Raw genomic sequence first — 16,323 nt, forward strand, 5'->3', positions numbered from 1 at the left:
ATCAATTTTGGAAGTTTTTTTTATTCTTTGGATTAGATTTAAGCATTCACGAAGTTTCGGATCAGTACTCAGTGAGCTAATCAATCGTTAATATATTAATATTTTTAAAAAGAAAAGAAAAATATTCAATGATCAAGCAGCCCCAAACTGAAAAGTGAAGGAGACTTGTCTACAAACAAGCAGCTGCACACATCTCATCTTCTATATGTGACTCATGCAGTGTTGATGAGGAACTGCAGGAGCTTCTGTCATTGTGTGCAGTTAATTGGTAAACTCTTTATAAAACAGCATGGGATCTCTTAATGACTTAATTAGTCCAACTGATCTATTTAATAATTACTTGCTTCAGTGAGGTGCTGCTCAGTCCAAATTGGATTAAGATGAGAATTTATAGGCGGCCAATTAGTATTCCTCCAAGTACTGCCGGGAAACAGTTCAATTACATCAAAAGGGGATGTAAAAAAACAGCATGTACTCCCTTTCTGCATGACATCATAGCACAGATATACAGCGAACACTTGTTAGGACACAAGACTGAATGTGTACTTGTTATATCCCTCTTTTGTTCAAAGAAAACAGTGTCTAAAGCCAAAGATGTTATCTGAACCAAAGTGTAGTTTTACTATGGGTACCTCTACTCCAATACCATAAATGACACAGAATGACTCCAGAAATTAACATAGTACGGTGCAGAAATCTTTAGCCATTTTAACGGGAAAATGTGAAATAGGTGCAGCAATTTATTGAAACGTGCAAGGAAATAAAGTGAGTAAGGAAAGACATTCAGAGACATTCAAAACTCTTCTTTGGATGTTGGCCATCTCTTGTTACATTCTCTGTCAAGATGATCCAACACTGCTTCAATAAAGTTGAGTTCCAGGCTCTGGGGAGGCCAATCCATGACTGATTCAACTAAAGAAATGTGAACAAATTGTGTTTTTGTGGCAGGCTGCTCGTAGCAAAGTGTCTAAAGAAACAATTTAAAAGATAGTTGGTTCTTTGGCAAGTTACTTGTTAAGTGGAGACAATACTGGTTCATCCCTTGAGTTGGGCATCCCTTTTTACACTTGAAGGATTTGTGGCTCAGTGTTGAGTAGCTTGAAGAACAAAGATATTCCTGTGAAAATGGTCAGGTTCAAGGACTGAGGGGTGAGAAAAGCCGAGTTAAAGTCTGCTGATGGGCTTTTACGGAACGGAATGTGCTCAACTCGTGCTGTCCTCAAAATTTCCCGTCCCCAAGACTCACAAAACTAATCCCTGACTTTGTGGGCATTCAGCAGCATCCAGCCTGGCTGCTTTGATGAAGCTCTGAATGAAATTCCACTGCAGCTTAGGTGCATCCAAGCAAATGATCATATTTGGACTACAAAACTTCCCCTTGTGTCAGTTCTTATGTATAGAGGTCAAATGAAGAGCTAGTGAACATTGATAACGCAGCAGACAGGTGGTAAGGGATAATACTATATTGTTTTTATGCAACATCAAGATGCGTGTAAATTTTGCAATAAGATACAATCAGTGTAAAATAGCTGTTATTTAATAACCATGTTTTGCTGAACAACTGTAGTTACAGTTCATAATTATCTGTCTGTGAGTGACAGACAGCAGGCAGCAGTACTGCAGTGTGAAGGCACAACATAACAAGATGACCTGCATGTGAAGAACGACTTTAAACGTTATAAATTTACATCAGCCATCAACTAACTGGCTTTGTCAAATACAGTCCTCACTCACTAAATGAATGAGAATTTGTTTTTACAGCATTTCATCGGTCAGTTTGAGTAAGGCAAAAATATGTAAATAAGTAAACAATGATAACAAATGATAGTGTAAAACAAAGCAGTACACAAACCTTACTGGAAAAAAATGGCGCAAAATGTTACACACACCGTAACACACAATGTGAATGAAGAAAACCAAAGTTCTCTTTGTGGATGAAGCTGACTGATCTATAGCAAACACAAAACAGCCCCATGCTTCACCTTCTAAAATGTGTACACAGTCCTCTGATGGATTATCCACAATTTTCAAAATTACAGATTTCAAAGACTGAAGATATTCGCTACATTGCTCATAGCAGTGGCAGATACTGCCAATAAATGAGCACAAAGTAAAAATTTTAAAATAAATCAGTCTATAAAACCAACAATCCAACCCACTGCGTTTCATCTACAGGGTCTGCATAAGTGCATTTGTTGACTTAATAGTAACAACTTAAGGCTTTCCTTGAGTGTGTAGGGACTATGGAACGTCCTCTTGACAATTAGAGGAAAATACAATAAATCAAATCTTAGGTCAGTGCTGAACAACCACCTTCATCTCATCCACTCACATCATGCCTGCTGGCCATCAGTTCATGTCCACAGCTCCCCAAACTACCCCCCTCTGTTCCCCATGTCAAGGTGTCACTGGATCCTGGTCCATACTACAGCCGAGAGCTTCAATGTCATTGCTGATATCGGTGATCATACGGTCCCATTCATCCCCCTCAGAGGGCTCGTGGCCTTCGTCCGAGGCAACACTGTCACCACTTCCTCCTGCTGCTCCGTTGCCATTGGTGGTGGAATCTGAGGCAGAGCTTGCTGTGCGCTTGTAACGACCAAAGCTGTCAGTGATGATGCCTCGGCCGTCCTTCACACCGATGGTCTCAAGGAAGTTCTCAAAGTGTTGGCTGTCCTTCTCTGGTATGAAGGGCCGCAGGCCTGCAAGAGGAAGAAAAAGCTCTGAATTACTGCACATTTTATTACGTGAAGCATTTAAGTTACTTTAAAACACTGACAGGGACTAGAAAGAGAGACCATATTTCTTTATATTGGCTTCTCTTCATTTGCTCTGTTAAATCCAGAATTGAATTCAAAAATCCTTGAACTTGAATAATTAGGCTCCATCTTAATGACCTCATAGTACAGCCACTGGTATTGCCCCATCAGAGCTCTTGGACTGTGTGCTTACTTGTGGTTCCTAGAGTATTTAAAAGTAGAATGAGAGGCAGAGCCTTCAGTTTTCAGGCCCCTCTTCTGTGGAACCAGCTTGAAATTTGGATTCGGCAGACAGACACAGTCTTTACTTTTAAGCTCAGGCTTAAAACTTTCCCTTTTGCTAAAGCATATAGTTGGGGCTGGATCAGGTGACCCTGAAGCCTCCCTTAGTTATGCTGCAATAGGCGTAGGCTACTGGGGGATTCCCATGATGCAGGGGAGGAGTATTTCTTCTTCAGTCCCTGTTCTCACTCACTATGTATTAATAGACCTCTCTGCATTGAATCATTACTTGTTATTAATATCTGGTTCTCTTCTACAGCATGTTTTTTTTATCCTGTCTTCCTTCTCTCACCCCAACCAGTTGCGACTAATGGCCGCCCCTCCCTGAGCCTGGTTCTGTTGGAGGTTTCTTCCTGTTAAAAGGGAGTTTTTCCATCCCACTATCGCCAAAGTGCTTGCTCATAGGGGGTTGTATGATTGTTGGCTTTACTCTGTTGTATTATTGTAGGGTCTACCTTACAATATAAAGCCCCTTGAGGTGACTGTTGTTGTGATTTGATGCTGTCTAAATAAAACTGTATTGAAAATTGAATTGAATACACAAGATCTGTTACACCCGTCTTAGGACGGACACACACACACACACACACACACACACACACACACACACCCACCCACCCACCCACCCCTTCAGTCCCACCATGCCCTGAGACCAGTCTATTGGCGTGTATGTCTGAGGTGTTGCTGTAGCCTTACATAAGCGCACCATCTGTGATCTGACTGATCTTGGTGAAAATCTCACCAGAAACAGGTACTAAGATGAGCACTCTAATAAGTGCTTGTTCAATTCATGTAGCAGCTCCCTGTCCTTAGCCAACAAAGCTGCAGGCTGTCCTCCAGGAGTGGAAAGAAAAAAAAGAAAATCCTGATACTTGCAGTCTATGTGAACACAGGTGACTGTTTGATACATGCCCACAGGAGGCAGTCCTTCCATTAAAGATCTCATTTCTTTTTTTTCATGTCACACTTTCCCCTTAAACCTAATAACTGGTTGTGCAACCTCTGGCAACAAGAACTGCAATCAAGCTTTTATGATAACTGGCAAGTCTTTCACATCACTTCAGAATCTTGATCCTTTGCAGAATTGTTTTAATTAAGACAATTAGCCATGGGTTAGCCATTCAGAGGTAGCTTTTCTGGTATGTCCTGCTGCAAAACCCACGTGATCTCCTTCAGGATTTTCTAGTAGAGAGGGTTCCATCGATTACTGCAAGTCATTGAGGTCTTGAAGCAGCAAAGCAGCCCCAGGCCATCACACAACCATGTTTGACTGTTGGTATGACGTTATTTTTACACCAGAGCTATTTTTGTCTATTAAAAATGTTTGATGATCTGAAACATCAAAGTGTGACAAATATGAAAAAAAAAAGAAAAAAAAAAAGATGAGAAATCAGGAACGGGGATACTTAAAACCACAAACTACTTTTTTCTTTTTACAAGTATATATGTACGTTCATACCATCAATATTAGAGTACCATAAAAATGTTGTTGCTTGAAGTTGGTATTTTACTTTTTAGGATATTTTCTGTGCTCTTCTCCAAGATGTACCATTTAAAATATTGCTGTAATTAGATCAGTGGATGTAACTACTGTTACATAAACTGTGACTACTATATTAATCGCACAGACACCTAAAAAGAATAACACATAGCAAACTAAGACTTCAGCAAAAGTACAAAAGCTAACTGCTAACACTTTACACTTGATGATATGAAGTTTAAAATAATTGAATCTTCAGTTGTAGTGTGGGCTTACCGAGCAGAAGAAATTTCCTGCTGTCCCCATAAAGTTGTCGCAAATTAATGCAGAACTCATGAATGGAGGCACCGTTACGGTATTCATGGAGCAAAGTAGCAAACTGCTGGATCTCCTGTGATGAGAGCTTTGTCCGCAGCTAGAAAGGGAGGGGGGAAATTAAAAAATAAAAACAAGAATGATTACAGTTTCGTATCAACATAGCTTTCAATATTCTTATTCTCACAAACAGAATTGGACAAAGAAAAGAGTGAAGTGAAAGCCATACTGTGGTCATGTAGTCCTGCAGCAGCTCTGCAGCTGTGGTGCTCAGCTCGCCTTCGCTTGCAGTTTTGGTCTGAGGAGATGCAGGAGTGGAAGCAGATGGAGAGCTTCCTTCTGTAACCAGGAACTGACTGAGAGACCGCAACACACTTAAGTGATGAGCAAAACTTTCACAGATGTGACAAAACTTTGAAAAGAAAAATGGAACTGCACTGTAGCTGGACTGAGCTGTGTACTCACAGTGGGCTGGGTTCCTCTTCAAAAGAGTCTTTAACATCTACTTTGCTCGAAGAGTCATCTTTAAGGTTAACAAAAGGAAATATTAACAGACTAACAATTGATGGAAAATCTTAAATTTCATTAGCTTAAAAAGCTACAAAACAGCACCAACCTACATGTTATAAAAAACATTTTTAAGCTTCTTATCAAGTAAACCAAATATTTAAAAGTCTGTTAATTTTCCCATCACTTTTGTCCATATGGAAAACAATTTTCTGCTTTACCACTGTACTGAGAAAGGTGTCTGGTTGGTGTAGTTGCGCCATCAAAAATGGCTCTGTCTAAGAAGTCGATGGTTGATTCTGTGTAAACAATCTGGAAAACTTGGCTAAGCAAAAGACACAACTCCTCAGCTGCTGCCTAAAAAAAAGAAAACGAAAGAATAATACAGTTAGTAAACAGTTTTTATCATGCAAAACACATCAAAACTAAAATGATCTCTTAGAGATTGATGAATGCATCATAAAAAAAAATTACAGTTTGTAGATTAACATACACTTGTTTCATCTTTTTAAATTACCAGGATTAAAAAAACAAAACAAAAAAAACAAAACAAAAAAAAAAACAGGGTTTTTGCTGGTTCCCATTCAGGTTCAACAGTGCTGCAGGTGGCTCGAAGCCAACACTTCAATTTAGATCTTTAAACCCTGTCTAGCATTTCAAAAGGAGTCTGCAGTTTGCCTCACATGCAAAATGTTACCTTATTATCAACTGCCAGCACAAGCAGACAGCAGACTTCAACAAGCACAGTTCCACTTTCTGACAAGGAGCTCCGAGTTTGAGACTTATTGAGATCAGGACATGAACTGGGACAGGGCGAGCCCCCTGACTCCTGGGCTGAAAACAAACAAACAAAAAAAACAACCCACATTTAAAATGAACATATAGTCAAAACTTTACTTATTCAGTTTTTATGCATGGATTCTGATCCTTAATAGCCATAATACTTTTAGCAAAAGTCAAACCTGAAAAGCTTTGTTTTTACCTGTTTTTATCACTACAAGGTGTAATGAGTCATCCCTGATGTAGGAGACAGCAGCAATATCATGGATGGGCACTCTTAAAATGATGTCTTCTCCATCTCGCCGTACCAGCTTGATGTTGTATGCTGACAAGCTCACGACTGCATCCTGCTCTGATGTCAGCTGGCCTACCAACTGATGTGACTTCTGAAATACCGGGAGAGAAATATTTAAGAAATATGCTTTCATTTGTCACTTTGTGATATACAACTATTCACCACCCAGTTAGCACAAACATCTCATGTTAGATATGCAGACAAGCCTGCTGAAGTTCAAACAGAGCATTAGAATGGGGAAGAAAGGCGATATAAGTGACTAAATGTAACCCGAGTTTTCCAGAAACTGTTGACTTACTGGGATTTTTCCACACAACCATCTTTAGGATTTACAGAGAATGGTCTAAAATCTGGCACTTCTCTGTATGACAAATGCTTTGTTGATGTCAAGTGGAAAATGTTCTGCCTGCTTTGAGTTCTTGGAAGGGAACAGTAACTCAAATAAGCACGTGTTAAAACCACGGTACGCAGAAGAGCATCTTTGAATGCACAACAAACCTTGAAGAAGTTGGGCTACAACAGCAGAGGACCACATTGGATACCACTCATATCAGCTAAGAACGGGAAACTGAGGCTAGAATTCACACACAACATATTGTAACATATTCTACTTAAATGGCCTCCAAAAATCACCAGATCTCAGTCCAATAGAGCACAGAAGATTTGCATTATGCACCAACTGTGTGCTGTCATGTCAAAATGGATCAAAATCTCTGAGGAATGTTTTCAGCACCTTGATGAATCTATGCCTTGAACAATTAAAGTAGTTCAAAAGGCAAAAAGGAGTCCAATCCAATTCTTGCAAGGTGTACTTAATATATTGTCCACTGAGTATATGCGAGTTATGTAGGAATAACTCTTCAACAGTTTTGAAAGAAAAATCAGGAGACGGGGGGAGTAATCGCATTTAAAGATTCCGATAAATCCTCTTACTCAGGTACTTACTCTCGCATTGTCAATTAGCTGCAGGACCTCTGTCCTACTTGATGGGTTCAAGTATCCTGGAACTGATGTCAGCTGCCCCAAGTACTGAAAATGATAGAGGGAAAAAAACACTTCATATTAGAGAAAGTTGCACCAAAATCTAAATTAAAAAAAATAATAATCATTATTTAAAAGCAAAAAACCCCCCAAGAAAAAACCAAAAAAAACCCCCCCAAAAAGACCAAACCTGATATAAGTGAACAAAACGACTAGAGCTTCAAAGAAAACATCCTTATCACACTCACTTTGACTTCCTTCTCAATGTAGTCATTGAGCAGGATGTCTGGGTCGATGCGGTGGTCAGGCTGAGAGAGTGAGAAGGTGTGTAGGGCCCTGCGCTCTGTGGCCTTCTCCTGGGCTTTCTTGTCCCTCCCCTTCTCTCCTTTCAGGAAGACTCGCTTGAACGGAGAGATACCAGGCTATTGAATAAAGAAAGAAAGGTGAGTGAAGTAAGAGGACAGCAGTCTGTGTAACAGTAACTTGAACTCACCTTTTAAGTTTGAGTAAATACAAGTAGTAATTCCCTATAAGACCATATAAGAAAAAAATACATGTGTGACAATCTAACACTTGCAAGTGGAATTACGAGTTCAGTATGAAAAAGGGAAGCTACGTTAAATTTTGTTGACAGTTCTTCTCGCCTGGCCTATAATTTCTGCTGAGCCCATTTCCCCTCACTGTTCTGCTAGTTCCAAAATAAGACACCACAGAATTACAAACCTCAATGTTGTGCAATACGTTATGCTACAATACTAACAAAAGCACATGTAAACAATACGTTTTGTGATTTTGATGACCTTTTTCAGGTTTCCCTAACTGGAGCATGCATTCTCTCTCAAACATCTTTGTTTTTAAGTCTGTTTATTTCACTTCATTCCTTTGTCTGCATATAGGTAGTACAACATTACACACCAGTGTTGATCTCGTATATGTTTGAAACCCAAAAACAGTTACTTAACATAACATAACTAACTCCGACTTTGGAAAATGTTTCAAAAGCATAAAAAAGATAAAGCGTGTAAAAATAATAATAATAAAATCATACCTCGTTCTCCATGAACCCGCACTTTGGGGATACGCCTATGCAACAAGCTCGCAGCCTGGCCACAAATGCTCAGACACTGCCTAAACTAAAGATCACCTGATGCCTCCACTCACATGCAATGACAGCTGCCAACTGGCGAGAGACACTCAGTATAGCACACGGGGTATAGATGTCAGGGGTGTGTTCCCCACAAAGGAAGGGAAGTGTCTCTGACTTTATACTCAAGCACAAGAACAGGAAGGAGACCAACCACAGCTTCCTGCAATGACACGTGTATTGATGCTTTGAATATTTAGACACTTCTCTGCAGGAAACTTGTCATGTAGTTTTGAGAACTGTTTGGCAGATGCTGAATGCAATTTTAGTAAATGTGATTCAAAGGTACACTTTTACCTCAAAACTAATAACATTTCAATGCAATTGCTTGTTTCTATCACAGTCACAGGACTCTGCAAGACTCTGAAAGCACATTTATACATACTGCTGCTAAACCACAGAATTAGACAACTTTGTCTCTTTCTCCTCAGCTAACCACAGCTATGACATCTGCAACGCTGTTAACAGTGCAGATTTCAGAAGGTGAAAAGTGCAGGCAATCTAAAGACAGATGTTCATTTTTTTAATTAAACAGGCAAATTATAAATAGTAAAAACTTTTCTCTGCAACAATAAAAGCAAATCAAGAGCAGACATTTAGAAGTTTGCAAACACCATCTACAACAGAAGGACTACTTTAGTCATTTGTAGTTCCCAAATTTGTAGCTAGAATTTTTTAAAACAGATTTCTATATCTTTTCTCGTGATCTGAGAAGATAATGTCATTAATTTCATTATATTAGTTTATTGCTTTTGGAGAATTTCAGTGACAGTGACAGTTGTGTTTTTTTCGTCATATGTCCCTGTGACAGCCACACCCTGTGTGAGAGTGTGTGTGTATGTATGGAGGTATGTGAGTGTATGTATGTCTTTGCTAATTGAAGTTAAGCATTTTTGCCATAGTCTCTGGCAGAAATAAGTAATTAAAGGAAAAATCTATTACGGAGTCAGTTACATGCTGGTAAAGGAGGACTTTAAAGAACTGGTTAAGAAGTAGGGTTGGGCAATTGGACGAATATATCGACTATTGACGATAGACTGAGCCCATCAGCGATCGTTTTTACAAGGGCGATTTATTTATTCATTTGCCCATGACTAAGTTTGCTAATAATGATGGAGCTAACAGAAGCAGTCAACAGAAAATAATAATAATAATAGCACTGTTTTAGCAACATGCTTTTTCATCTGCGAGCCTCAGAATGTGCCCAAATGCTTTTTAATGGAGCTGCATTAACACTGACAGCCTTAATTTTTTGGGGGGGAAATTAGTTCGCCCACAACATGTTGTGTTATAAACATGCAAATCAGTCCATGCTACATTGCTCCACCCATCAAAAAGTCTGCGCATGTGCGAATGTCGCCCAACGTCCATTAATGGACTGATGATTGTTGGAAAATTTTTACATATCGCCCAACCCTATTAAGAAGGCTGACCCAAGAAACAACATTCCAGGTAAAATATAATTTTCAGTTTCATATTTGACAATATTGTGCAGGCTCAGATTAAGTTACAAGGCTAGTTATTATTATAGAGATTGAAAATGTGACGTCATTCCGGGGTAAAACCGCAAAGAATTCTGGGAACGAGTGTCAAGCGGTACTAGTGCACGCAGGCTTTCACATGAAAACAGTCACACAGCAATAAAAAGAAACACAAAAAAATGGCAAGAAGCTGTTGTATTATTAACTGCAATAGCCGGTTGAATGACAGCCACAGGAAGCCAATGGGTAAAGAGATCGGTTTTTATCAGATTACGTCGTGGAAGAGAAATTGTTCAAGCAGTGTTTCCGAAGTAACAAAGAGCCGACGGATGGCCTGGATTGCAGCCATTCGAAGACCAAATATAATGTTCCAGAACACTCCAGCTCATATGTTAGTCTGCTCCAAGCATTTCCACAAAGGTAAGTCTTCTGTTGTAGTTATTACGTAATTTATCATAACATAATTGTTGATGTAGGTTACAAATAAGTCTTATATTGATTTGAATTGAATTCGTTGCGCTATGCTGCTTTGTTCACTGTGGCTTTGCGGGCTAATGTTTGTTGTGTTTTGTAGGAAAACCAGTCTACAAAATGTTAGAATGCGATCCAGACTGGGCACCCTCTATCAACCGGGGTCATACTGAGTTTAAAGCTACTACCACAGCGAGATTTGATCGGTTAAGAGAGCGTGATATCATTACAGCCACGAAACGTCCTGTATATATGTGCCCAAGGGTTGTACTGAAGCACTCAAGTGATGAATAACTGTTTTCCAGTATGTTGTTTTGCAATGTTTTTTGGGGGTTTTTTGCATTGTTGATTTGTTTTTTTACCGAAGCAGCTAATAAAGCATAATGGAATACAATTTTGCGTCTTTCCTGTAAGATTCTATAATAGAATGAGACAATAATGCCAGTTATAAATAAAGACAATGAATTGAATGAATTACGAAACACTCATTTGATTTCTATTAGATCTGAAAATGCTCGTACCCAACATGCAATGCGCGAAAGTCGCGTGGTCTGTCAATCTCTATAGTTAAGCATTAAGCAGTTATGTTATCTTTTTACTGAAAATCTCCAAGGAACACACTACCTAGGCTACGTTTATGCTTTACCATTGACTTATGCTGTTCGTATTCTTGCACTTTAATGCTGCTGCTGGTGACTTGTGGTAATAACAGTCACACTTTGAAAGGGTTAGTCTGTCATCGGTGACACTTGAAAAGGATGGAAATCCCCTTGATTTTGTTTGCAGCAATAAATAAATGCTGCTACCGGTGAGCTGCAGTCACTGATTCAATGTTATTCAGCATCTTGTTTTCTATATAATCAGAAATATCATCACAAATTTTCTTGAAATATTATAACAATATTTTGATGCCATCTCACCCACTCCCAACTGTGCCACTCAAAAACTCATGTTACAAACCTGGCTTTTTTTTATATCTATGCTAAGAAATATCAGCACATAAGAGACAAACTAAATGCAAATTTAAAAGCCATACATTCACTCAGACACACATACGTGTGTGTGTGTGTGTGTGTTAATGTATGTTGTTTCTTACGTGCTGATATTTCTTAGCCTTCAGTCACTATAGAACTCGAGCTCCATCACCCACTGCATTATTTAATAGTATGCAACTATTGAAGTACATTAACATTTTATGGCCTTTACTTGTGAAATGTGAGACTATAGTTGACCCCAGTAAATGGCCACAAGCTGATGTGTGTTTTTTATTCATAAAATACATATAAATGAAGAAACTGCATAGTTTCTGTGGGGTGTGACAATAATGAGTATAGATAAGACTTTCACATTTACTTCAAAACAATGCAAGAAAACCTAGACCAGCTGTAAGAGAAGCCAGCATTCTCAATTCACTGAGACCTATTCAGAAACGCGGCCTAAGAATAACAATTAAATCCTACAAATAATCATTCACAGTAAAGTATTCAAGAACATTACCATATACAGTTGTAGGAAAAAGTTCGAGGACCCTTGAGGTTTACTAGAATTTCTGCATGAAATATTCATAAAAGGTGTAATCTTCATCGTGTCCCCTTTAGAATCATAAGGTCCAATCTGACACTTCTGTCAAACTTGACTTATTCTAATATTCTTATTCCCTGACAACTTAAAAATAATGCAAGTATTTCATTTTTAACTTTTCAATTGCACCTTTGGAAAAAAAAAAAGTCTCTCCATAAGGATTCTTTAACTTTGCATTAAAAGGTGCCATCTATGAGCCAATAAGAACTTGATGACATGTTGAAACCAGAAAGGAAGCCTCCCTGCTGCTGCGGAGTCGGGGCGGTCTGCCTCTCCCCACCGCAGGGAAAAGGGTAACACCACCTGGGTCTGGGTGCAGTTCCCCCCTCCAGGGGCAAGGGTACCTAGTCCCGGTTCGTAGAGTACGCTTGGGGAGTGTGATCGTGTTTACAGCGTCTCTTTATGTCTGTCTCCACGTTGGTTGAGTGTGGAGTAAGTGCATATGAGAGCATGAGGGTGGGAATGGATGTTTGTGTCTGTGTGTGCCTGTATGTCTGTGTCTATATGTCAGGTTTGGTATCAGACGCCACCTCCCTGGGGACATCTCAGGCCCTCCAAGGTTTGGAGGCCTATCTCCACCCACCACCACTTCCCCTGCCAGTGGCGGACTCCCTCAGACATCGGTGCGTTGGTGGTTCTTTGTGTCTGGGGATGGGCGTCCAGGTACACACCGGCTCACTCCTTGGCGGCCGCTTATCGGGGCCTGGAGCCTGGGGCTCGCTCGGGCCACTTCGGAGGTGGGGTGCCCCCGGCCTCTCGGCCTGGGGCTCGGTCACTCAGGCACAGCTGGCTGCCGGCGGAGCTCACAGGCGCGTCACTGCAACTCTCCCTGGCTTCTGCTCCGTGGCTGCTGAGTGAACCCTCATCTGGGACTCTCCTCAGCTCTTTCTGGGACAGTGGCGCGGCTGCCCCTCTGTTAGTCTTCCTTGGTCTCTTGTGTTCTGGGGGCCTCTGGATGTCTGGAGTTTTGATCTCCTCCATACCTGCTTCATGCCCTGGAGGACGGGGCAGTGGCCCCCCCACACCCTCTAGCAGATCATTACATGAAGGAACCTTTAAAAAAAAAAAAAAACAAGCGCGTCCATGCTCACAGGTGTACACACAGGTGATCACACCCACAAACTACACCCTTTTTGGCTCCTACCTCAAAGCACACTGTGTTCTGTTGAGCTTATGTGCTGCACAATAATGTTTAATATTTAGTATTTACTGTCATATTCGTTATGGAAAAGCTGTTTCTCTTTCCCTCTTTCTTTCTCCCCTTCTTTCCTCCAGTCAAGTCTGTCCCGTATTCAGCAAGTGAAAATAAAATAAACAATAAAAGGTGAATCAAATGGACCATTACGGCAAGGCTGGGATGGTCAATTTGGTAAAGTAAATCCGTTGAGCATCTTTCTTCGCCTTTAGACAATAATTCTGATGGCAAAAGAGCCAAACGGGACAGGCAAAAAAATAAAAATAAAAAGAAACCAGAAAGGAAACGAAATGAGTCTGGTGCTCAGTTGGCTAGCATGAGGGTATTGAAATGTGCCATTTTTTTATTTTTTTTTTTACAATTTGTATTCAATCATTCATTTATTTATTGAAAAGATGCCACTCTTTTAAGCATCGTCTTGTCACAGAATGCATTACATTTGATTTAATCATACTTGTGGAGACAGTTACATTACTAATTGTATATTTTAAAACTAATTATAATTATGGTTTTAAATGGTTAACTTAATTATAAGTTAACCATTTATAATTACTTGAAAATCTGATTTCACATTTTGTAAAACGAACCTAATGTTTCCAAAGAAAAATAAGTTTGTAGAATTAAAAGGTTTATCTGCATTTCACTTGTTCAAAAGCTATACACTTGACAGGGTTCAAGACTATAGATTTAAAAGACATATAGGGTGTGTGTCATAATCATATGGGAGTAAGACTTATTCCACATGTAATTTTTGCGATGTGGACTGCAAAAACCTGAAAACATAATATCTCAAAACTGGTCAGAATCCATAAAAAAAACGTATAATTCTAAGGGGATGAAACAGCAGTTCATCCAATCAGGGATGACAGAAACTCAAAACAATGCATATTCACACTATAATGTTCCTCTAAGGGACATACCGGTAATTTTTAACCAAGACTTTGCTTGCAGAATACCTGCCTTAATGCCTCACTATCTGACAAATATACTAACAAGGAGGATCCATTAATGAATCAGTCAGAAGAATAATAGCAACACTTTATCGATTTAGGCAACTGAGCTTTTCCATAAAATAAATCTCAGCCAAATGTAATCCACAGTCAGCACCAAGTGGTACAAACAGGAACTGCACAACTCATGTTTAAATTTTTAAACCCTAGTAACATTGCACCACATGGTAAATAGGTGATCAGCTGTTTGAACACTGTCCACTCATAATGCAGATTTGCAATGAGAAGTAAAAGGAACTTCCACATAATGATAATCCAAAATTGTGGTTAAAAAGCATCCTACTGGAGTCTGGACAATCATTAGTGATCAGATATTTTGGGTGTAAGGTTCAGTGGAAATTATGTCTTATCGGGCTATGTGCACATTCTGGTATGTTATCATTGCTGGAAAACTATGTCCTTGAGAAAACAAACCATCTAGGTCAACACTGGATTTCTTCCCAAATTTCCCCTTGCATCAAGAGGAAGCTGAATTAGATAGGAAGATGCATTAGTGTCCCTTTCGTGGAAAAAACGGCTGAATGACTAACACAATCATAACAAAGCGTCAGACATCTCAGTTTTCATTATACTTCTTTTTCATGTCCTGCCATCCCGTTTCTTCCTGTTCCAGCCAACAGAACAGGAGCAAAAGCCCTCCCTGTGTCTGCTCTAATGAACAGGATAAAAGGAGTGTCTCCCAAACAACTATCTGCTGCGTGTGTTTACTGTAACGACCTGCCTCCATATCAAACGGGAGCATGTACTGTATCAGTGTATCACTGTGTGAGGGCAGGTTTGTTGGCACGACCAAGTGGTGCTTCTTCCTTTTAGAATGACTGACACTGATAACAGCTGCCTTTGACAGCAGACCCATGCCTGCCATATCAACGAGCTATTGCTTTGGGAAACTCGGTTGTGCTTTCGTTAGCTTTTTGGTGAACAATATCACTGAGGTATACCAGCATCAAGCTCGCTGTTTAAAGCCCAATATCCAATAATATATTCGCCTAATTGTTAATACACCATATTTTCCATAGCGAACATCCACTACATTTAAGCGCACGAAAATATAAAGCGAACAAATCCTTTACAACTTCCCAAACTTTACTTGTTTCTTACTATAATCCTTTCGGTACGTTGCACATTCTATTCTTTTATAAGTGACGCCGGCTGATTGGAAGCACAGTCTATCAGTCCGAGTCGTATTGGGATTGATTCCCGGGTCCGCTGGCCAGCTAACGTAAGCTAAACTTTACTTGATAGTTTGCTACTTATCTTAGCCAGTTACCAGCTCAGCTAGCTTAGGTAATAAGGTAGCAGGTAGTCAACCTGCTATAAAAGTGCGCAAATTGTCCAACTTACCTTTTTTACTTTTTTCACATCATCCTCCATTTCTATGGGAAGAATTTCATCTTCATATTCACTTCAGCTTATAGACGCAGGTGAGACGTGAAGGTTTTAGCCAAGCACTCATCTAAGACCAGTTAGCTTGCTAGCCTAGCTTAGCCAAGCCTAGCATTGGCAAAGTGATGCCCGATTTTGAGCTGATACCAAAACGCCATGCTAATTCTTGTGTAACTCTTCAACCATTAGAAAAAATCCCGGTGCTCCACCATTGTGGAAAAAATGAAGCCGATTCCGTACAGTTTAAACAGTCAAAGAAATAGTTTGTGAAGAAGACAAACTCCAACAAAACAGTCAAAACTTTTCAACCGTGCCGCCATTTTGGGCGTTTAACTGTAATCCAGGCCCAGCATGCCTTGCTTTGCTTTGCACAAACCAAAACAGGGCAGCTGTTGTGCTTTACAGCTGTCAATGCTGCCGGCTGATGGGAGAAACCAACTTCATGAACGGAGTAATTTGCTATTAACTGCAGTGAAAAATGAATTATGGAAACATGATCTCAGCTCAGCTTAGAGGGTGTTTGCGTTTTATATAACTGGTAGGTTTCTTCATTGTTTTAATGCTTTACGTTTACTGCTTCATATAGTACTCCTCTTTGCCCGGGATTTATTAAATTATTTAAAATCGAGTTTGAGCCTTCTTTGTCAAAAACAAAT

The 16,323-nt window shown here is 39.8% G+C and overlaps 1 protein-coding gene across 1 annotated transcript; it reads right to left on the reverse strand.

Moving 5' to 3' along the window:
- Nucleotides 1–1,456: 1,456 nt before the first annotated feature.
- Nucleotides 1,457–15,989, reverse strand: ccm2 (CCM2 scaffold protein). The gene is made up of 10 exons (XM_085372259.1): nt 15,626–15,989; nt 7,648–7,821; nt 7,364–7,447; nt 6,326–6,509; nt 6,041–6,177; nt 5,565–5,700; nt 5,302–5,359; nt 5,066–5,192; nt 4,798–4,936; nt 1,457–2,702 (listed from the first exon to the last, which is right to left on the reverse strand). The coding sequence occupies exons 1-10, from the start codon at nt 15,653–15,655 to the stop codon at nt 2,398–2,400; spliced, it is 1,374 nt and encodes a 457-aa protein (XP_085228385.1). The 5' UTR covers nt 15,656–15,989; the 3' UTR covers nt 1,457–2,397.
- Nucleotides 15,990–16,323: the final 334 nt, after the last annotated feature.

This window comes from Diplotaxodon limnothrissa, linkage group LG15, assembly GCF_057381915.1.
Source record: "Diplotaxodon limnothrissa isolate DT_005_m linkage group LG15, D_limnothrissa_male_GT1.1, whole genome shotgun sequence".
NCBI lineage: Eukaryota > Metazoa > Chordata > Actinopteri > Cichliformes > Cichlidae > Diplotaxodon > Diplotaxodon limnothrissa.

Bases quoted from the DNA above. Each gene is read 5' to 3' on its own strand.
- ccm2 (XM_085372259.1), bottom strand. From the start codon at position 15,655: ATGGAGGATGATGTGAAAAAAGTAAAAAAG. The intron at 5,360-5,564 runs GTAAAGCAGAAA...TTAACCTTAAAG, and splicing joins ACACCTTTCTCAGTACAGTG to ATGACTCTTCGAGCAAAGTA. The intron at 5,193-5,301 runs GTGAGTACACAG...GCGGTCTCTCAG, and splicing joins GAAGAGGAACCCAGCCCACT to TCAGTTCCTGGTTACAGAAG.